Source organism: Heterodontus francisci, chromosome 13 (assembly GCF_036365525.1).
Source record: "Heterodontus francisci isolate sHetFra1 chromosome 13, sHetFra1.hap1, whole genome shotgun sequence".
In the NCBI taxonomy this organism is placed as follows: domain Eukaryota; kingdom Metazoa; phylum Chordata; class Chondrichthyes; order Heterodontiformes; family Heterodontidae; genus Heterodontus; species Heterodontus francisci.
This window is the reverse complement of record NC_090383.1, coordinates 21011691-21035525: the sequence shown is the minus strand read 5'-3', so window position 1 is coordinate 21035525 and position 23835 is coordinate 21011691. Positions and strand designations below refer to the sequence as shown.

The following is a 23835-nucleotide window of genomic DNA, read 5'->3' as shown; positions in this document are numbered from 1 at the left end:
AAACCAACTGCAAATTCACTATGATCCCACTTCCATGCTAATGATGCAGGCCAACTTTACCCCCATTGATTGACAGGGCCAGAGATTCCCACACACATTTCCCGTGCACCCCCTCCCCTCCGACCTCCTGTCTGGAAATCTGATGGCGACACATCTGAAATCTCCTGACATGAGGATTGTGAGCCATGCTCCCCACTGGGTCTACAGGCTTGGAGAATTGCCTCACTTATTGAAGCTGTATTCTTGAGGCAGATGATAGTATTCCAAAACAAATAGAAATTTGATGACAACAACTATGATGGGATTAAAACATAAAAATTAGTCACTACTTTGTTATGTTTAGTTTCTAGGATAATGTTTTAATATTCCATTAACTTCTTGAAACCCTTAATGTTTTTAATAAGGTGGTGTTTCTCAAGTGCCTGAGGGGTGGCAGAACAGGAACCCAACTAAGGAGGAAGAAGCAGCTGTCACTAAACTACAAACTTGGTGGAGAAAATTAGTCCTGCAGGCACTCATGAGGGCAAGAACTGCAGGTATGAATTTAGATGACTAATAAATTTGAGTTTGCTTCAGAGACTGAGTAACAATCTGTAATATGTTATTTTGCAGCAAACAGTAAAGTTGGTTTATTTTTTTCCACCATGTATTATAGGATTTATCCAGCCAGCAAGTCAGGGGTAAAAACAAATCACAGAACAGTACCTCTTTAAGATGCAAAGACATTACATTCTCAATCATGGGCAGGAATTTTAAGCCTCCCAGGAGAGGGCTGGCAGGCAGAGATGGGGGGCATAAAATCAGGGTGGGGGGTGCCGTGCATGTCGCCTACGCACCTCCGCTAGTATTTTACCAGCAGCGGGGTAGGTGTCGGCGGCCCGCCCACCCTTGGGCCAATTGAGACCGTTAAGTGCCTAATTAACAGCCACTTAAGGGTCTTCCTGTCACTCGGTATTTTACCAGTGGTGGGGGGCCCACACCATGTGGCGAGGCCACCAGGTATATCCTGGCAGCCTGACTGCATGCTCAGGGGGAGGGTGGTCCCTCCTGTTCGTGCACTCTATGCACCATGGAGGGTCCCCTCCAGTGAAAAAGGCCGCCCCAGCTTGATTTCTCCTACTCCCCGGCCACCCGATAGCTGCTGCCCAACCCCCTGCCCCCACCACCCAACCCATTTGTTGGGCTAACCTTTGTTGGGCTAACCTGCCTGGCCCAGGCGAACCTGCCCCACTTAGCTGAACTCCGGGCCTCCATTGCTGGCTGGGTCCAAAGCTGGGTGCAGTCTCAGCACTGGCCATCATTCCTGATGACGCTGCTGAGACTAAAGAGCTGCTGGCCCTCTGATTGGCTGGTTGCTCTTGGAGGCGGAACATCCTACCTCAAGGGGCGGAAGCCATAACCTCAGGCGACGAATTGCCTGAGCCATGCAAAATTATGTTGTGGCTTCCTGGGCTGGTGAAGGCAGGCTCGCCCCGACTTTCCAACTGGTGGGCAGGCCAACCCTGCCTCTGTGTAAATCCAGGCCAAGATGTATGGAGTTAGGTTGCACATATTAGTAATCCTGGTGCAGAGCTTCACACATCGAAGCACATAGGAAGAGTAAGAGCATAGATAGCAATGCATCAACTTTCTTTATGGATGTAAAAATCGTGCAGAATGCATGTGAAACCTCTTTACACAGAATTGTGAGGCTATGGAATTCACTTCCAGTGTAAGTGATTCAGGCAATAGCTAAATCAACATTCAAGATTAGATTGGACAAGTGGCTGAAAGAAAACTGTTAAAGGGATATGGGAATGGCAGGGGTAAATGAGATTAGAACTAGTTGCTCACATGGAGGATAAGAGCAGACAACAGCTGGCTGGGTAGAATGAACTGTTTCCATATTGTAACTGCTTTGTATTTCAGGGAATTAGCAAATTGGATTAAAAACTGGTTAAATCTAAAACAGAGAATAGGTGTTAATACCCTTTTCTCAGGGTGGTTGGAAGTGACTAGTGGTGTCTCATGAGGATCTGTTCTGCAACAGCTACTGTTCACTATGTAAAACAATGATTTGGATACAGGGCAGAGGGAGTAAATTTGAACTTGCTAGTAAATTAGCAGGCGTAGTAAGTACATAATAAATACACACACTACACTGTACAGTTTGATGGCTCCACCTACGACAGTTTCGGAGTGAAGAATGGAGTGAAACGGTTGTGTCCTAGCCCCCACTCTGTTTGGCATCTTCTCCATGCTCCTGACCTTCGCCATCCCTGCAGATATGGAAGGAGCCTACTTGCACACTAGGCCAGACGGCAAGCTCTACAATCTATCAAGGCTAAAAGCGAAGACAAAAACCCATCTGAGCCTGAACAGAGAACTCCTTTACGCTGATGATGCTGCGCTAGTCGCTCACACGGAAACTCTGCTACAAATACTCATGGAGTATCTCTTTCGTGCCTGTGACTTGTTCTCCTTGACTATAAGCATCAAGAAAATTGTGGTCATGGGACGAGGTGTTGCATCTCCGCCCCTGATCACACTAAATAACACCCCACTGGAAGTGGTTAGCAAATTCTGCTACCTTGGGTTCATGGAGACAGACAATCGGTCCTTTGATGCGGAGCTCAATACATGCATAGGGAAAGCAACCTTTGGCCGATTCATGAAAAATGCATGGGATAACATCAAGCTGACCCTTAGGACCAAGTTGATGGTTTATAAGGCCTGTGTTCTCAGCGCCTTGTTGTATGGTTGTGAAATATGAGTGACTTACAGCCACTGGGAAAAGAAGCTCAATAATTTTCATCTTCACTGTCTGCAGCACATTGTCCTGCTGGCAGGACAAAATCACAAATGTGACAGTCCTCTCAAAGGCAGAGCTCCCAAGTGTGTTGGCACTAATCAAACAGACGCAGCTTCGGTGGATCAGACACATCTGCAGGATGGAAGATGATCGCATACCCAAGGATGGTGAGGTAGTCAGGGCCAGATGACAAGTGGGGCGCCCAAAGCTCCACTTCAAGGATGCTTGCAAGCATGACATGTCGGCCTAAATGTTGACTATCGCACCTGGGAGTCACTAGCTGGCAAAAGAGGGAAATGGTGACATCCTGTGGACTGATGTGCACATCTACAACGACCAGTTACTACAGAAGCTTGACAACTGACATCAACATCAAAAACAACAACTCACAGTGTCATGTGGCTATTTCACGTGCAGCACTTGTGGCAGTACCTGCCTGTTAAGGATTGACCTTCATAGCCATCAGCAAAGGTGCATCAAGAGAAGCCACCTCACCTAAATGGATTGTTTGCTGCATGTCCAACATCTTTCATAGATGGAAGGATGCCAATCCAATAAATAATTCTATGTTCCCTACCTCCTTTGGCGTGAAGCAGAGCCAACTTCTCAAAAAAAATTGTTGCTTTGTGTACTGGGGCTTGGAGCGCAGCTAGTTCATGGCCAATAGAAGAAAGGCCAAAAGGAAGCTCATCTCAGGGTCGAATGTGACACCAAGTTTGCAAACAGACTGGCTTAATCTCAGACCAGGGAGAGGAATGGAGTTTGCAGCTACTGAATGGAGTTTGAAGCGAGGACCAAAAACAATGACTTCAATTTTCCCAATATTTAATTGGAGGAAAGTTCTGCTCGTCCAATACTGGATGTCAAATAAGCAGTCTGATAATTGAGCAACAGTGGAGGAGTCGAGAGAAGTAGTGGTGAGGTAAAACTGAGTGTAGTCAGCGTACATATGAATACTAAACACTGTGCTTTCGGATGATGTCACCAAGGGGCGGCATGTAATGAGAAATAGGAGCGGGCCAAGGATAGATCCTTGGGGGGACACCAGAAGTAGCAGTGCAAGAGCAGGAAGAGAAGCCATTGCAAGTTATTCTCCGGCTACTATTCGATAGATAAGAATGGAAGCAGGTGAGAGCAGTCCCAAGAGCTGGTGTTGGAGGAGGATGGCATGGTCAGTTGTGTCAAAGGCTGTAGACAGGTTGAGAAGGACGAGGAGGGCACGTTTACCTTTGTCACAGTCACAAAGGATGTAATTTCTGACTTTGTATAGAGCTGTTTCGGTTCTGTGGCGGGGTGTAAACCTGATTGGAGGGATTAAAACTTGGAGTTCCGGGAAAGGTGAAAACAGATTTGCAGGCAACAACATGTTCAAGGACTTTAGAGAGGAAAGGGAGTTTGGAGATGGATGATAGTTTGCATGGGCGGTGGGGTCAAGGGTTAGTTTTTTTGAGGAGGGGTTGATGACGGCAGATTTAAAGGTGAGAGGGACAACACCTGAAGAGAGAGGACCATTTACAATATCGGCTAACATGGGGACCAGGAAAGGGAGTTGGGTGATCAGCAGTTTAGTGGGAATAGAATCGAGGGAACAGGAGGTGGGTCTCATGGACAAGATGAGCTCAGAGAAGGCATGAGAGGAGATAGGTGAGAAACTAGAAAGGATGTGAGTTAAGGGCTAAGGCAGGGGGGCGCATTATAGGAAGTTTGGCCAGGTGGGCTAGTGGAAGGGAGGGACACGGCAGAGGCAACTGATCAGATGGTCTTGATCTTAGTGACAGAGGAGTCCATGAATTCCTCACATTTATTATTGTAAGTGAGGGTGGAGGTGACAGGGGAGAAGGGTTTAAGAATGTGGTTTGCAGTAGAGAAAAGAAACTGGGGGTTATCTTTGTATTCCAAGATGATCCTGGAACAGTGAGCAGTTTTAGCAGATGACAACCCAGAGATTTGTATAGATTGAATAGGATAGATACTGAGAAACCATTTCCTCTGGTGAGAGAGTCTAGAACCAGGGGTCATAACCTTAAAATTAGAGCTAGGCAGTGCAGGATGAAGTCAGGAGGCACTACTTCACATAAAGGGTAATGGAAATGTGGAACTCGCTCCCCCAAAAAGCTGTTGAGGCTAGCTCAATTGAAAATTTCAAAACTGAAATTGATAGGTTTTTGTTAGGCAAAATATAAAGGGTTATAGAACCAAGGCAGGTAGATGGAGTTAAGATACAGATCAGCCATGATCTAATTGAATGGGGGAACAGGTTTGAAGGGCTGAATAGCCTACTCCTGATTACCAGACTTTATTGAATTTAATTATTACAACTTGAGCCACACAACCTCTGGGTTGCTAGTCATGTATCATAATCACTAGTCCACAATATTTACCTTTAGGGTCCACTGGAAGTGGGTGCCACTTGGTCACATTGGTAGAAAATTGAGGCAGGAAGGCCAAAAAAAAACCCTCCAACCTCACTTACATTGTAACTCTGGGAGAAAGATCGGCAATATGGTTTCTCAATTTATACAACACTGTAAAAACAGTTGTTACATCTGATCGAGCCTACAGCATAGAAACAGGCCATTCAGCCCAACTGGTCTACACTGGCGCTTATGCTGCACATGAGTGTACGGGTGATTTCGTTACTTGCACAACTGCTTTAAATTTTTTTGCGTGGCCATTCATGTGCAGTAACTTTAAGGGGCCAACTTGTACATGGGTTGCTGCGTGGCCACACAGCCACGCAACTTACAGGAAACATTGATGGAGTACTTTTGAAGTGTAGTCACTGTTGTGATGTAGGGAACTCTGCAGGCGGGACTAGATTTTCAATCGGGGTCAGAAACCGGAAATGGGGGCTGGTTCCGATATTATCCTTGTGAATCCTTACTGCACTTTCATTGATGCCTCTACATCCTCTTTATAACATGGAGACCAAACTGTGCACAGTACTCCAAGTGTGGTCTAACCGAGGTTCGATACAACTTTAACGTAACTTCTCTGCTTTTCAATTCTATCCCTTTAGAAATGAATCCCAGCTTGGTTTGCTGTTTTACAGTATTACATTGTATTTACAGCACAGAAAATGGATATTCGGCTCAATGGGTCCATGCCAGTGTTTATACCTTGTTATGTCTTATTGCTACTTTTAGTGATTTGTAAATGTGAACCCTAGGTTCCTGTGCTCCACTATCCCATTTGTACTCTTATTATCCAAGCAGTATATGGCCTTATTATTCTTCCTACCAAAATGTACCACATCACACATATCCATATTGAAATTAATTTGCCAATTACACATCCAATTTGCAAGCTTATTAAGTCTGTAACACATATTCTTCTGTACCAATACAGGTTCAAAAAAAAATGCATATATCAGTGAAGTCCTACAGGAAATTTGGGGAATACTGGAACCAGACGCAGAGCAACATGGCTTGTTTTTACTTAGGTACGATGCACTGAACATAACCGAATGATGTTCCGATCTCCAAAGTTAATGTTCCCTGAAACTATTACTTACTATGTACTATGTCTGAGGTAATGTACTTGGAAGTATAATGTGCATTAATTAAAGGCGCTGTATTTCACAGGACAGGATGAGGAAATGAGCAATTGTAATTAAAATAGAAGCCCAGAAAATAGCCCTCGATATTAACACGGGAGCAGTGCAAGACTGTTTTGCAGTCAGGGAACCCTCAGACATGGGCAAATTTAACTGCAGAGCCTGATGTTTTGTTTTCTCAGCCACAGCCAGCTAGATTGAGAGGCTGGCTGACTTTGGGCTGGTAGTCCTGTGGCACCAGGCTGCAGCTGGGAAGCAGAGATTATGGAGAGAGAGATCATGGATCAGGGGCCTTGGATCGATTGGAGCCAACAGGGGGCCAGAGGCTCATTTGGGTGGGTTGCTGGTGAGTGTAGATGCCACCGGGGGGGGGGTCAAGGACACAATAGCTGGAGGTGGGGGCGCAGAGACATTGAGGGCGGAGTGAGCAAGAGATCAGAGGTGTCAGAGAAGTGTTTAATTTGTGGCAGTGGGGGAGGGGGTGAGGCAGGGGAAGTGGGAGAAAATAAGCTAGATCTAGCAGGTAGGTGAAATTGCACATGAGAGGCACTTACATGCTGGATCCAGCAGTCCTCATCTCCCTTTAGCTGCTGTGTTTCCCAAGGCCTCATTTTAATATTGAAACAGTCAATCTGCCTTCTGGGAATAGAATTTCATTGGCCCTCCATCCCACCTCAGTTAAAACTGTAAGTGGGCGGGTTGGGCTCGGATTTGAGAGTTTTTTTTATGTCCCACCTAACCCACTTTTGGAAGTTAAAATTCCCACCTAAAAGATAGAAATCAGTCACTTGAAATGATTACTGTAATGCAGGGAATTAATTGGTAGTTGGGGAAATATTCCTTTAGCAATATGTCATTTAACCAGATTGTCCTCAGAGCCCTCAGATTCTCCACAGCAGTAGTGTGTTTACTAAACAATATTGAAGATGGTTCCTGAATTATAGGCTTGATGAAATCTTTCAATAATACTATTTTTGAAGGGTTTTAGTTAGGTGACATAAAAGTTTCGTAAAAATAAAATTGCACTGTTTAACCTATTTAGAGGCGGTGACAGAAAAACTCACATGCCAAATGGAAAATATTAATTGCATCGTATGAAACTTTGATTAAGAACTTTTTACTGGACATTACAAATAACTTTTTTAAAAAGCAGAACAAAAGAGCTAAAGATGGCCATGCACCATTTGCGCATGAGAAGACAAAGGCTGGCTGAAAGAGAGAGGTTTTTAAAATTTGTTCAAGGGATGTGGGCATCACTGGCTGGGCGAGCATTTATTGCCCATCTCTAATTGACCTTGAGAAGGTGGTTGTGAGCTGCCTTCTTGAACTGCTGCAGTCCATGTAGGGTAAGTACACCCACAGTGCTGTAAGGAAGGGAGTTCCAGGATTTTGACCCAGCAACAGTGAAGGAACAGCGCTATCGTTTCAAGTCAGGATGGTGTGTGGCTTGGAGGGGAACTTGCAGGTGGTGGAGTTCCCATGCATCTGCTGCTCTTGTCCTTCTAGATGGTAGAGGTCACGGGTTTGGAAGGTGCTGTCGAAGGAGCCTTGGTGCATTGCTGCAGTGCATCTTACAGATGTACACACTGCTGCCACTGTGCGTCGGTGGTGGAGGGAGTGAATGTTTGTGGATAGGATGCAAGTCAAGCAGGCTGCTTTGTCCTGGTTGGTGTCGAGCTTCTTGAGTGTTGTTGGAGCTGCACCCATTCAGGCAAGTGGAGAGTATTCCATCACACTCCTGACTTGTGCCTTGTAGATGGTGGACAGGCTTTGGGAGTCAGGAGGTGAGTTACTTGATGCAGGATTCCTAACCTCTGACCTGTTCTTGTAGCCACGGTATTTATATGGCTATTCCAGTTCAGTTTCTGGTCGATGGTGACCCCCAGGATGTTGATAGTGGGGGATTCAGTGATCGTAATGCCATTGAATGGCAAGGGGAGATAGTTTGATTCTCTCTTGTTGGAGATGGTCATTGCCTGGCACTTTTGTGGCATGAATGTTACTTGCCACTTATCAGCCCAAGCCTGGATATTGTCCAGGTTTTGCTGCATTTCTACACGGACTGCTTCAATATCTGAGGAGTCGTGAATGGTGCTGAACATTGTGCAATCATCAGCGAACATCCCCACTTCTGACCTTATGATTGAAGGAAGGTCATTGATGAAGAAGCTGAAGATGGTTGGCCCTAGGACACTACCCTGAGGAACTCCTGCAGTGATGTCCTGGAGCTCAGATGGTTGACCTCCAACATCCACAACATCTTCCTTTGCGCTAGGAACGACTCCAACCAGCGGAGAGTTTTCCCCCGATTCCCATTGACTCCAGTTTTGCTCGTGCTCCTTGATGCCAGACTCGATCAAATGTTGCCTTGATGTCAAGGGAGTCACTCTCACCTCACCTCTGGAGTTCAGCTCTTTTGTCCATGTTTGAACCAAGGCTGTAATGAGGTCAGAGCTGAATGGCCCTGATGGAACCTAAACTGAGCGCCACTGAGCAGGTTAGTGCGCAGCAAGTGCCGCTTGATAGCATTGTTGATGACACCTTCCATCACTTTACTGATGATCGAGAGTAGACTGATGGGGCGGTAATTGGCCGGGCTGAATGTGTCCTGATTTTTGTGTACCGGACATACCTGGGCAATTTTCCACATTGCCAGGTAGATGCCAGTGTTGTAGCTGTACTGGAACAGCTTATCTAGGGGCGTGGCTAGTTCTGGAGCATAGGTCTTAAGTACTAATGCCGGAATGTTTTCAGGGCCCATAGCCTTTGCAGTATCCAGTGCCTTCAGTCATTTCTTGATATCACACGGAGTGAATCGAGTTGGCTGAAGACTGGCATTTGTGATGCTGGGGACTTCAGGAGGAGGCCGAGATGGATCATCCACTCAGCACTTCTGGCTGAAGATGGATGCAAATGATTCCGCCTTGTCTTTTGCACTGAAGTGCTGGGCTTCCCCCATCATTGAGGACAGGGATATTTTTGGAGCCACCTCCTCCAGTTAGTTGTTTAATTGTCCACCACCATTCACGACTGGGTGTGGCAGGACTGCAGAGCTTAGATCTGATCCTTTGGTTGTGGGATATTTTAGCACTGTCTATCAGATGCTGCTTACACTGTTTGGCACGCAAGTGGTCCTGGGTTGTAGCTTCACCAGGTTCATACCTTATTTTAAGGTCTGCCTGGTGCTGCTCCTGGCATGCCCTACTGCATTCTTCATTGAACCAGGGTTGATCCCCCAGCTTGATGGTAATATTGGAGTGGGGGATATACCAGACCACGAAGTTACAGATTGTGGTTGAGTACAATTATGCTGCTGTTGTTGGTCCACAGCACCTCATGGATGCCCAGTTTTGCATTGCTAGATATGTTCGAAATCTATCCCATTTAGCACAGTGGTAGTCCCACACAATGCGATGGAGGGGATCCTCAATGTGAAGATGGGACTTGGTCACCACAAGGGCTGTGCGGTGGTCACTCCTACCAATACTGTCTTGGATAGATGCATCTGCAGCAGGCAGATTGGTAGGACTTGGTCAAGTATGTTTTTCCCTCTTGTTGGTTCCCTCACCACCTGCTGCAGACCCAGTCTAGCTCGGTCTAGCTAGGACTCAGCCAGCTCGGTCAGTAGTGGTGCTACTGAGCCACTCTTGGTGATGGACATTTGATGTCCCCCACCCAGAGTACATTCTGCACCTTTGCCACCCTTAGTGCTTCCTCCAAGTGGTGATCAACATAGAGAAGCACCACTGATTCATCAGCTGAGGTGGGGTGGGGGTGCGGTATGTGGTAATCAGCAGGAGGTTTCCTTGCCCATGTTTGACCTGATGCCAGAGACTTCATGGGGTCCGGAGTCAATGTTGAGGACTCCCTCTCGACTGTATACCGCTGTGCCGCCACCTCTGCTGGGTCCGTCCTGCCGGTGGGACAGGACATACCGGGAGATGGTGATGGCTGTGTCTGGGACATTGTAAGGTATGATTCCGTGAGTATGACGATGTCAGGCTGTTGCTTGACTAGTCTGTAGGACAGCTCTCTCAACTTTGGCACAAGCCCCCAGATGTTCGTAAGGAGGGCTTTGCAAGGTCAACATGGCTGGGTTTGCCACTGTCGTTTCCGGTGCCGAGGTCGATGCCGGGTGGTCCGTCCAGTTTCATTCCTTATTAATTTTGTAGCGGTTTGATCCAACTGAGTAGCTTGTTAGGCCATTTCAGAGGGCATTTAAGAGTCAACCACATTACTGTGGGTCTGGAGTCACATGTAGGTCAGACCAGATAAGGACAGCAGATTTCCTTCCCTAAAGGACATTAGTGAACCAGATGGGTTTTTACAACATTCGACAATGGTTTCAAAGCCCTCATTGGACTATCTTTTAATTCCAGATTTATTAATTGAATTCAAATTCCACCTTATGCTTTGGTGGGATTCGAACCCATGTCCCCAGAGCAATACCCTGGGTCTCCGGGTTACTAGCCCAGTGACAATACCACTACGCCACCGCCTCCCCAAAAGGTAAATTACCCAGTCTAGCTAGAACAATGGGGGTGCTCCCTGATTCAGTTAACAAGAATAGTTTTGTCAATCGTGGTGATCAAAAGCCATCGACACCCTTTGACTTTGAAAGAGCCAAACCCCACCCAGGAAACATACTGCTGTGAGTACAGGAAAATTTATTGAGATCCCTGACGACTATCAGGATTTTGTGTACAAAGGGAAAGTAATGTCATACCCCTCAAGTGGGGCATGCAAGCCCATCGTCATACTCAGGGTTATAGGGGCCACAAGATCCTTTTTGCTGGGAACAGGCATGACCTTTCCCCCAGAGAGTGCAGTCAATACCAGAATGGTGGTAAATGGTATAGGAGGGCAGCGTGCGCCTGTACCTTTACATCGGGTGCACTTGGAGTGCGATCTAGTTTCAGGCTGGTGACCATAGGGATTGTCCCTAGTTTGTCAGTGGATGGGGTTGACCTGCTCCTAGGTAATGATCTGGCGGGGGCGAAGGTGGTAGCTTCCTCAGTAGTGATAGAGAGACCGAAGGAGGTCAGAGAGACAGAGCGGGGGGCAGGAGATGGTCCCCTGCAGTTCCCCCAGCTCCCCCAGAGGAGACTGAATTGGCACTGCAGACAGATGAGCACGCTGTCTGGTTGTCTGTAACTTTCTTTGGAAAGTTAGAGGACCCAGGGAATGGATTAAATGAATCTTCCCTAGTTGAGGCTCAGCAAGCTGACCCAGTATTAAGAGAGTCATCACAGTCTGAAATTGAAGCAGAGGGAGTCCCTGATTGCCACTATGTAAAGAATGAGGTGCTGATGAGAAAATGGAGTTCTCCTCACAGACCTGAGGATAAAGAGTGGACAGTAGTTCGCCAGTTAGTGGTGCTGCCAAGGTACCAGAGAGAAATATTAAGAATGGCCTGTGAGCTTACAATGACTGTATATGTCAGTATATGAAAAACCAAAGCCCGCATAAGACAGCAGTTTGACTGGCCAACACTCCACAAAGATGTGGTGGAGTTCTGTAGGAGTTGCCACATGTGCCAGGTTGAGGGGAAACCCGAACCTGCAGTGAAATCTGCACCCCGAATTCCTGCACCAGCTTTTGGGAAACCCTTGAGCAGAGGGCTGATGATTGGTGATGGAGCCCTGCCGAGAACAAAAGGGAACAGACAGACACAGGTCTGGCAGATAGTTAGAGAGAAAGGGGACAAAAGGACAAAGAGGATAAGTTAAAGGAGGTCCGGGAGGATTCCCAAATGAAAACCCCTCCTGTCCAGTCAGCCAACCCTGAAATGTTGGGAAAACTAGACCCCACATCTTCCTACGTAAATGCCGACAAAAAGAGCACCCTACCAGGGCTGCTAATAGCATTTGCAGAAATGAGCAGGAACAAAGAAAGTCCCCAAAAGTGCAGAGAAACAGCGAGGCTGATGTCACACATAGTCGAAGTGCTGCAGAGGAGTGCAGTGGAATCTGGACAAATACGTGTGAGTAGGAATGTCCCAGAGGACATAGGAGAGATTAACAAAGGGACCCACTCCACAGTCAGGAGAAAAGGGAAACAAAAATGCCCTGAAGTGAGCAGCACTTGCATGACTCACCAGAACAGTGGAAGTGAGGTCAGAGTAGATCCACCCACTGCAGACTCCCATGATCAGAGCTCAAGCACAGAGCTAATTAAATCCAACAACCTCCCTGCAGACCCCAACTAGAACAAAGGCCCAGAGGAAATCTCAGATACCTCAGAGGGGCTTAAAACCAATTTATCACTCACCACTACCATGGAGAGAAATTAACAAGGTATTGAAACCCAATGAGTCACATGTTGCAGAAACAACAGCTGAGGGGGTAAAGTTTGTGCACAAAGAAGAACTCACCCTAGATAATTATGGAAATTTGCAGGCACCAAGCTCCCCCAAAAAACACATGTTTATTGGGATGCCCATTCCCAGCTTATTACAAGCTGATACTAAAGAAACGTCAAACCTACTGGGCAACACCTAACTATCTCAGACCCACCTCAAGGGAAAAGGACAGTTCAAAGCAGCACTACTGCAGAGAAAAGACAGGCTGCAACAATTTTAGGATTTCTGAATGGATGAGAATGTATGAGAGAAATGCATGTGTGTTTTCCTGTATTTTTTCTTTTTAATTTATAATGAAATGTTTCCCATTGTCACATTTCATTTGGCATGGTACGGCGGTGATACGGAAAAACCCACATGCCAAATGGGAAATATTAATTTTGTCGTATTAAACTTCGATTGAGAACGTTTTACTGGCTATTACAAATGACTTTAAAAAAAAGTAGAACAGAACAGCTAAAGATGGCCGCACCATTTGCACACGAGAAGACAAAGGCCGGCTGAGAGACAGAGGTAAATTACCCAGTCTAGCTAGAACAATAGGGGTGCGTCCTGATTCAATTAATGAGAATGGTTTTGAATAGTGATGATTAAAAGCCCTCAGCTCCCTTCGACTTTGCATGAACGAAACCCCATTGCTACCAAGTATGTCTGAAGAACTTTGAATTTCAAACAGCCTTCCAGAAACTTCTGCTTTCAAACAAAGAGGTGGCCACATGACATACCTGCTGCTGTAACACTGAATTTTGTAAATTGTGCCTCAGAAAGGAAGAGACTGTAACTGAACTCCAAGAAGAAAGCACCTCTCTCTCTCTCTCTCTATCTCTCCAGCAAAGTCCCAAGGAAGCCTCGGTGGCAGCTACTAACCTCAAGAATACAGAACCTTACAGACAACAACCAAGAAGGCGGATAAAGCCTCTCTTCGGCCTTCCAGAACCAGAGTAGCAAGCCTAAATTGTGTACGTGGCCCCAGCGAGGACTTCAAGACTTTAACTTCAACAAAGGACTTTGAAACTCAGTATTTGAATTCCATTTATTACGGACTTTACTTCAACCTCCCAACTATTTTTTCCCCTCTGTATCTATTTGTGTTTGTATGTGCCTCTCGTTTGAATGTGGATGTGGATGCGTCGCATATTTTGGTAATTTTAACTGGTTTGGAGTGATAAGGTTAATAAACTTACATCTTCTTTAAACTCAAGAAAACCTGTCTGATTGGTTCATTTACAATTATAATTAGAGTAACAGTGAGCAAGGGCCCACTGAGGGGGTAAGCTAAATCACTGTGTTAAAAGAATAAACCCTGTTATAGTCAAACCAGAGAAGGGGCGAAAGGGGATCCAGAGACCCCTTCCTCACCTGGTCGAAACAAAGCACAGCAATGAAATAAAAGTATCAAGCTTGTGTGGTGTGTTAATCTGCACACACTGTATGGCTTTTAGCACTGAAGAATTTAGATAGCATGAATACATCACCCAGTCTGTTTCTGGACGTGATGGAGAAGGAGGAGGAGCAGGAATAGCAAACAATTTGGCCAATAATCAAACGAAGGGTCAGGCTGGAGAGCTTTATGGCTCAATAATATCTGAGGCGCTGAGAGGACCACATAGGTATAAGAAAAGGAAGACAGCCTTGCAGTTCTAAAGTGTGTTTCACAACAACAAAACATCTAAATCACTCTACAACCAATGGAGAACTTTTGAAGCGTAATCACTGATGTAATGTGAGAAACATGGCAGCCAATTTGCACACAGCAAGCTCTGACAAACAGCAATGTGATAACCACAAAATCTGTTTTAAATTTTGGTGAGGGATAAATACTGGCTCATGGCACCAGGGCTTCCATTCTCTTCTTAAAAATAGAGCCATGAGATTTTTTACATCCACCCAAGAGAGAATATTGGGCCTCGATTTACCTTCTCATCCAAAAGAACACACTTTCAACAGCGCAGCACTTGCTCAGCAATCCAGTTTCAGATGGATTATAGGCTCAAGTCTGTAGAGTGGGACTTGAACCCACAACTTTCTAGTTACCCTGCCCTCAGAAAGAGTCAATGTATGAGGAGGCTGAACTTCACAAAGTCACCATTTCTCACTTGCGTCTGCTCCTGCATCAAATCTGCATTATCACTAATAGTGACTCCTGCATTGAAGTTCTGCACAGGCACCCATTGGAAACATCACTATGATCAGACAGTATGCAATTCATTTCTGCATCATAGAGATAACAGGTTCCCTCTATGTATGTATAATTTTAACAGCACTGTGAAGCAATGCGCAACAGGCTGATAAAATTCAGCCGACTGTGCGCATTTTTTGTGAACAATATCCTTCTATTGACAAATGTTAAGGCAGTACATTATACTACATAAATGGCATGTGTGAGCCTTCTAGTTTGAGAATGGCATAGTGAACTAGCCATGTCTAAAGCTGGAGCATGTACAGGTACAGATGAGGAAAGCCACTTATCCAGAACAAACCGGATTTCCCCCCACTGTGGTTGACAGGGCCCTCAACCGTGTCCGACCCATTCCCCGCACCTCTACCCTCACCCCTTCCCCTCCCTCCCAGAACCGTGACAGGGTTCCCCTTGTCCTCACTTTTCATCCCACCAGCCTCCATATCCAAAGGATCATCCTCCGCCATTTTCGCCACCTCCAGCGTGATGCCACTACCAGTCGCATCTTCCCCTCCCTTCCCCTGTCAGCATTCCGAAGGGATCGTTCCCTCCGCGACACCCTGGTCCACTCCTCCATTACCCCCACCACCTCGTCCCCGTCCCAGGGCACCTTCCCTTGCAATCGCAGGAGGTGTAATACCTGCCCATTTACCTCCTCTCTCCTCACTATCCCAGGCCCCAAACACTCCTTTCAGGTGAAGCAGCGATTTACTTGTACTTCTTTCAATGTAGTATACTGTATTCGCTGCTCACAGTGTGGTCTCCTCTACATTGGGGAGACCAAGCGCAGACTGGGTGACCGCTTTGCGGAACATCTCCGCTCAGTCCGCAAGCAGGACCCTGAGCTTCCGCTTGCTTGCCATTTCAACACTCCCCCCTGCTCTCATGCTCACATCTCTGTCCTGGGATTGCTGCAGTGTTCCAGTGAACATCAACGCAAGCTCGAGGAACAGCATCTCATCTACCGATTAGGCACACTACAGCCTGCCGGACTGAACATTGAGTTCAATAATTTCAGAGCATGACAGCCCCCCACTTTACTTTCATTCTTAGTCATTTTTAGTTATTTTTTCTTCCTTTATTTTTTTGCATTCCTTTTTACATTTTTTACAATCTTTTTTTGCATTTATTTCATTTCATCTTAGTTTGTTCAGTTTGCTTACCCACTGTTGTTTTCAGGTTGTTTTTCTTCAGGTTTGCACTTGCTGATGTTCAATATTCAGTATATTCACACCTAATCTGTACTGATGCTTTGTCTTTCAACACACCATTAACATATTGTTTGCCTTTGCTCCGTGACCTTTTGGTCAGCTATGTGGCCTGGTCCAATCTGCACCTTCTCCTTTGTTATCTCTTGCCCAACCCCCACCTCACTTGTTTATAATCTGTGACTTTTCTAATATTTGTCAGTTCCGAAGAAGGGTCACTGACCCGAAACGTTAACTCTGCTTCTCTTTCCACAGATGCTGCCAGACCTGCTGAGTGAATCCAGCATTTCTTGTTTTTGTTACTAATTCAATCACCACATTCAACTGTTCACTGAATGATTCTAAGCTACTTGCATCCCCTACATTACTTGGATGCCCTTCCACAAATTAGTCATTCATTATTTGAAGAAGTGATAACAATTCTCAAATGATCTTCTGTGTTGCTGCTTTGGCCCTGTGCCTCCAAGCTGTCATGTACAGTTTAGTCTGAAGTACTGTTATGGGTCTACCGCATTGGACCACCTTATATGCCTCTATGAGGTCACCGCTTGCTCAGATCCTTCCAAGGCTGGCACACCCTATTTTCTTTAGTTTGTCAGTATAGCCTAATCCTCCAGTTCTAGCGATATTCTCTGTCCCACCTCCAGGGTCTGTGTCTTTCCAATTTTTCCTTACAACTCAGTTTTATTTATTTATTTATTTATTTATTTTTTATTTATTTATTTATTTAGAGATACAGCACTGAAACAGGCCCTTCGGCCCACCGAGTCTGTGCAGACCATCAACCACCCACTTATACTAATCCTACATTAATCCCATATTCCTACCACATCCCCACCTTCCCTCAATTCCCCTACCACCTACGTATACGAGGGGCAATCTATAATGGCCAATTTACCTATCAACCTGCAAGTCTTTTGGCTGTGGGAGGAAACCGGAGCACCCGGAGGAAACCCACGCGGTTGACAGGGAGAACTTGCAAACTCCGCACAGGCTGTACCCAGAATTGAACCCAGGTCGCTGGAGCTGTGAGGCTGCAGTGCTAACCACTGCGCCGCCCTACATTAAAGGTACTAAATACTAGTTGTTGTTGTTGTATCAGCAGTATACATTTTATTCAAAGGAATTTTACCTTCTCTGCAAAACTGCTGCTCCCTGCTGACTTGGCTCATTGCTGGAGCAGCAGGATGCCAGTCTGAAGCCCACCCTGAGGATCTGAGCTGGGCCTGCAATTGGGGGTTCCAACTCATGCTTGCTATCCAGCAGCCCCTACACATTGTGCACATGTGTGGCTCGTATGATGTAAGGCATCTTCTCGACAGCTCCTCAAGGTCTTTTGGGTCTTAACGACCAAACTGGAGAAAGTACTTGAGATAAAAGCAAAATACTGCGGATGCTGGAAATCTGAAATAAAAACAAGAAATGCTGGAAATACCCAGCAGGTCTGGCAGCATCTGTGGAGAGAGAAGCAGAGTTAACGTTTCAGGTCAGTGACCTTTCTTCAGAACTGGCAAATATTAGAAATGTAAAAGGTGATAAGCAAGTAAAGCGGGGGTGGGGCAAAAGATAACAAAGGAGAAGGTGTAAATAGGACAAGGTCACAGAATAGCTGACCAGAACATCATGGAGCAAAGGCAAACAATATGTTAACGGTGTGTTGAAAGACAAAGCATTAGTACAGATATGGTGTTAACGTACTGAAAATTGAACAGCCGCAAGTACGAACATGAAAAAAACAGTGGGTAAGCAAACAGAACAAACTAAAATGAAATAAAATAAAATAAACACAAAAAAAGGAAAAAGAAAAAAAAATAACTAAAAATAAAAGTAAAATGGGAGGCCCGTCATGCTCTGAAATTATTGAACTCAATGTTCAGTCCGGCAGGCTGTAGTGTGCCTAATCGGTAAATGAGATGCTGTTCCTCGAGCTTGCGTTGATGTTCACTGGAACGCTGCAGCAATCCCAGGACAGAGATGTGAGCATGAGAGCAGGGGGGAGTGTTGAAATGGCAAGCAACCGGAAGCTCGGGGTCCTGCTTGCGGACTGAGCAGAGGTGTTCCATAAAGCGGTCACCCAGTCTGCGTTTGGTCTCCCCAGTGTAGAGGATGCCACATTGTGAGCAGTGAATACAGTATACTACATTGAAAGAAGTATAAGTAAATTGCTGCTTCACCTGAAAGGAGTGTTTGGGGCCTGGGATAGTGAGGAGAGAGGAGGTAAGTGGGCAGGTATTACACCTCCTGCGATTGCAGGGGAAGGTGCTATAGGAAGGGGACAAGGTGGTGGGCGTAATGGAGGAGTGGACAAGGGTGTCACGGAGGGAACAATCCCTTCGGAATGCTGACAGGGGAAGGGAGGGGAAGATGCGTTTGGTAGTGGCATCACGCAGGAGGTGGCGGAAATAGCGGAGGATGATCCTTTGGATATGGAGGCTGATGGGGTGGAAAGTGAGGACAAGGGGAACCCTGTCGCAGTTCTGGGAGGGAGGGGAAGGGGTGAGGGTAGAGATGTGGGAAATGGGCCGGACATGGTTGAGGGCCCTGTCACCACAGTGGGAGGGGAATCCTCGGTTGAGGAAAAAGGAAGACATATCTGAAGCGCTGTCATGGAAGGTAGCATCATCAGAGCAGATGCGTCGGAGATGGAGAAACTGGGAGAATGGAATGGAGCCCTTACAGGAGGCAGGGTGTGAAGAAGTGTAGTGGACGAAGCTGTGGGAGTCGGTGGGCTTATAATGGATATTAGTAGGCAGCCTATCCCCAGAGATGGAGATAGAGAAGTCGAGGAAGGGAAGTGTCGGAGATGGACCATGTAAAGGTGAGAGAAGGGTGGAAATTAGAAGCAAAGTTGATAAAGTTTCCCAGTTCGGGGTGGGAGCATGAAACGGCACCGATACAGTCATCAATGTACTGGAAAAGGAGTTGGGGGAGAAGGGCCTGAGTAGGACTGGAACAAGGAATGTTTGACATATCCCACAAAAAGACAGGCATAACTAGGACCCATGCGAGTACCCATAGCAACACCTTTTACTTGAAGGAAGTGAGTGGAGTTGAAGGAGAAGTTGTTCAATGTGAGAACAAGTACAGCCAGGCGGAGGAGGGTGGTGGTGGATGGGGACTGGTTCAAGGAAGAAGCGGAGAGCCCTCAAACCGTCCTGGTGGGGGATGGCGGTGTAGAGAGACGTCCATAGTGAAGAGGAGGCGGCTGGGGCCAGGAAACTGGAAATTGTCAAAATGACGGAGGGCGTAATAAGAGTCACGGATGTAGGTGGGAAGAGACTGGACCAGCGGAGTCAAGATAGGAAGAAATAACTTGAGTGGGGCAGGAGCAGACTGACACAATGGGTCTGCCAGGACAGTCCTGTTTGTGGAAAGTACTTGAGATATGATCTGACTGCAATTTCACTTGACATGCTTCACAGATGTGTGCAACATGGTCTTGTTATTGGGTATTGTGAACGTTTAAATAAATAGAGGTCACTTACATTACTGAGAATCTGTCATGCTTTCCCTGCTGCCCTGTCAGATGCCAACTTCACCCTTGCTCCCTCAACGGGCTGCCAGTGCAGGGGCAGGTCACATATGGTCACCTTCTCAGCTCTGTGCATAGGCCTTGCGAGCCTGGACACAAGGCACGGGAATGCAATAGGAAATAGGTGACTGGCAAAATACAGTGAGGCGAGTATTTATTGAGTTCACTTGGAACGGAAATCATGGTGGCAGGAACCGGGAATGTATGAGATTGTCCCGAGCCTCCCTTGTGCATTTCTCAATGGCCCTTGCCTCTGGTACAAGGGCTTCATCATCCTGCGCTGCCTGCTCAGCATCCTCCTCCACATCCTCCTCATCAGATGAGGAGTGGCGTTCAATCATGTTCTCTGGGTGTAAGGCTAGATTGTTGTAAAGCACAGCAGGCTACCACGATACACAAGACCCTCACTGGGGTATACTGCAGGGCTCCACCAGATCGATCCACACACCAGAATCTTATCTTCAGCAGCCCAGTGGCCTGCCCGATGGCCACTCGGGTGGACCTGTGGCAGCTGTTGTACCTCTCCTCTGCTGCAGTGTGACAGTTCCTCGCAGGTGTGAGTAGCCATGTCTTCAATGGGTAGCCCTTGTCCCCAAGAATCCAATCTTGGAGTTGGGGGGTGGAAAAGGAGTGGCACTTGGGAAGCGGGCACAGACCTGTCGGATCCACTTTCGCTGGTCGCACACCAGTTGTACATGATGGAATGGATGCCTTTCCTGTTGATGAAAGCCGCTGGCTGCTCCATGGGAGCCTTGAATTGTGAAGAGGACATTAGGAGGCTAGAAAGGGATATAAAAGCAAAATATTGCAGATGCTGGAAATCTGAAATAAAAACAAGAAATGCTGGAAATACTCAGCAGGTCTGGCAGCATCTGTGGAGAGAGAAGCAGAGTTAATGTTTCAGGTCAGTGACCCTTCTTCGGAAAGGGATATATATGGGTTAAGTGAGTGAGCAAGACCTGGCAAATGGAGTATAATGTGGGAAAATGTGAAATTGTCCATTGTGGCAGGAAGAATAAAAAAGAAACATTTTATCTAAATGGTGAGAGATTGCAGAGCTCTGAGATGCAGAGGGATCTGGGTGTCCTATTGCATGAATCGCAAAAGGTTGGTATGCAGGTTCAGCAAGCAATTAGGAAAGCTAATAGAATGTTATCGTTTATTGTGAGGGGAATTGAATACAAAAGTAAGGAGGTTATGTTTCAGTTATATAGGGCATTGGTGAGACCACATCTGCAGTACTGTGTACAGTATTGGTCTCCTTATTTAAGGAAGGATGTAAATATGTTGGAAGCAGTTCAGAGAAGGTTTACTAGACTAGTGCCTGGAATGGGCGCGTTGTCTTATGAGGAAAGGTTTGACAGGCTAGGCTTGTATCTGCTGGAGTTTAGAAGAGTAAGAGGTGCCTTGATTAAAACATATAAGATCCTGAGGGGTCTTGACAGGGTAGGTGCGGAAAGGATGTTTCCTCTTGTGGGAGAATCTAGAACTAGGGGTCACTGTTTAAAAGTAAGGGGTCGCCAATTTAAGACAGAGATGAGGAGAATTTTTTCTCTCAAAGGGTCGTGAGTCTTTGGAACTCTCTTCCTCAAAAGGCGGTAGAAGCAGAGTCTTTGAATATTTTGAAGGCAGAGGTAGATAGGTTCTTGATAAGCATGGGGTGAAAGGTTATTGGGGGTAGACAGAAATGTGGAGTTGAGGTTACAATTAAATCTTGTTGAATGGTAGAGTGGGCTCGAAGGGCTAAGTGGCCTCCTACTCCTCCGAATTCGTATGTTCGTGTTATAGCCACACGTGTGCAATCGATGACAACTTACACCTGGGAGAATCTAGCAATGGTCCCAAAGCTGATGGCCCTCTCCACCTGATCCGGGGTCGTTCCGGTACCACACATCGTCGCCGACCCTCTTGAACAAGGAATTGGTCACATCCTTGATGCAGCGGTGGGCTGCTGCATGGGAAACCCCATATATGTCCCCAGTGGATCCCTGGAAATATCCGGAGGTGTAAAGGTTGAGTGCCACGGTGAGCTACAGACCCACGGCGTTGGATGTCCACCAAAGCCCATGGGTTGCAGCTCAAACTGCAGCATGGCGCATACGTCGATCACTGCTTCCCTGTAGAGCTGCAGTCTTTGCTGTCACTGCCACTCAGACATTTGGAGGTATCTGAGGAGGGTCCACTACACACTCTGCCGCGGATAGGCCCTTCTTGATGCCACCAGTTGCTGTGACTCCCCGAGTTGATATTCACCAGCTTGCTCAGCCAGCACCTGGCCCTGCCTCCCTCTGAGTCTCTGCATGGCAGCACAGGGGTCTAAACAGACTGGGTGTATGAGACCCATGCCAGCTGGTCACTCCTGCTCCTGTGCACTATCCCCGGAGAGAGGACCTCGCCTTTGTAACCTTCCCCTTTGTCACTCTTCTCTGAACATGGGTTAATGCCTCTCAGCGCCCACCCTTGCAGAGAGACCAACACTCGAGACGAAGCCCACCACTCAAGACGATGCTCACTCTTGCCGTGAGGGCTGCAACCCCTTGTAGTATGAGGGTTTGAAAGGGTTAATGTTTGGGATGGTGTGAGTAATAGCCCCCACTGTGATGATGTAAGAGATCACATGTGAGAGAGACGTGAGAAGGAGAAGCAGCAAGGCTTCAGAAAAGTCATACAGACTTATTTAAAGCTGTATATAGTTAATATGTAATAAATGAGTTAATGTTAAAATTACAAAAGACTCAGTAATCTCTCCTAGCTGGACTAACCAAATAAATAAAATGGTGGCAGACTAACCAAACACACAACACCCCTCTGTGCCCACCTTTACCTCGAGGGCTGCACTGCTGTCGAGCAATGGCCGCCACACCCCCACCCCTCCCCTTCCTGCATCATCCAACGCTCCCCATGACTGCTTTCCAGAAGGTACGTGATCCCCGTACACCCTTCATTAAATTCAAAACCCGTCATAAAATCAGCGTGAGGTCCAGTGCAAATACATATTAAGTACCTGCTCAGCCATCAAATTGCAGTCCTGCCGCGTCGTGGCAGCAATGCCACCTTGGACCTTTCCTGCTGCTGACAAAATCTGGAACCAATGTCAGGTTTCCAAGCGAGCACGTCCCCTCCCAGTTTTTCAGCCTCCCACGCCTCCAATCTCACTCCTGCTGGCTGGATAAATTTTAACCCAATATGTGACTATGGGCAGAAAAAAGTATGCAAGTAACTGCTTGTTTTTGTGCATCTTTCACAATGCACACATTTTGATGGAATCGGAGTCACCACAACTGTTTAGAAGAGAACAAGATGGGCTGCTGGGAGACCTGTGTTATCTGGTCAAATCTTGGTGACAGCCACTTTTGTGGAACCACTGCAACGCTCAAGAAAGGACCTACAACGAGGTGCACTTTGTTGGGAACAAAATATATTCAAACATATGTCTGATCATGAGAGCAACTCTTCAAATGAGAACAGCAACTTGCATTAATATAATGTCTTTAACATAGAAAAACATCCCAAAGTGCTTTAAAGGAGCCTAATTAGACAACAGTGGACATTAAGGGAATGGGTGACCACCAGGCAGAGCAAGTGGACTAGGCAGGCAGTTCAGGAATCTCCTGTGGCTATTCCCCTGCAAAGCAGATATACTGCTTTGGATGCTGTTGGGGGTAATGGCCTCTCAGGAGAAAGCAGCAACTGCCCAATTCGTTGCACCACGGTTTGCTCTGTTGCACAGGGGAAGAATAAAAAGGGTGGGAATGCAATAGTTATAGTCACAGGACTTCATATCGTGTTTGCAGACATCTTTAAAGCGGAGACATGGACGGCCGGTGGGTCTGATACCAGTGACGAGCTCGCTGTACAACGCGTTCTTGGGGATCCTGCCATCTTCCATGCGGCTGACATGACCGAGCCATCTCAAGCGCCGCTGGCTCAGTAGAGTGGATATGCTGGGGATGTTGGCTGCCTTGAGGACTTCTGTGTTGGAGATATGGTCCTGCCACCTGATGCCAAGGATTCTCCGGAGGCAGCGAAGATGGAATGAGTTGAGATGTCGCTCTTGGTTGACATACGTTGTCCAGGCCTCGCTGCCGTAGAGCAAGGTACAGAGGACACAGGCTTGATACACTTGGACTTCTGTGTTCCGTGTCAGTGTGCCATTTTCCCACACTCTCTTAGCCAGTCTGGACATGGCAGTGGAAGCCTTTCCCATG

General features: G+C 46.7%; 1 protein-coding gene across 1 annotated transcript in view; it reads left to right on the top strand.

Annotated features, from left to right (window-relative positions):
* adgb (androglobin) overlaps nucleotides 1–23835 on the top strand; it is a 400763-nt gene that overhangs the window by 260789 nt on the left and 116139 nt on the right. The window contains exons 25-26 of the mRNA XM_068044513.1: nucleotides 405–536; nucleotides 6140–6233. Coding sequence (XP_067900614.1) covers nucleotides 405–536; nucleotides 6140–6233 — 226 coding nt within the window. The remainder of the gene's footprint in view (nucleotides 1–404; nucleotides 537–6139; nucleotides 6234–23835) is intronic.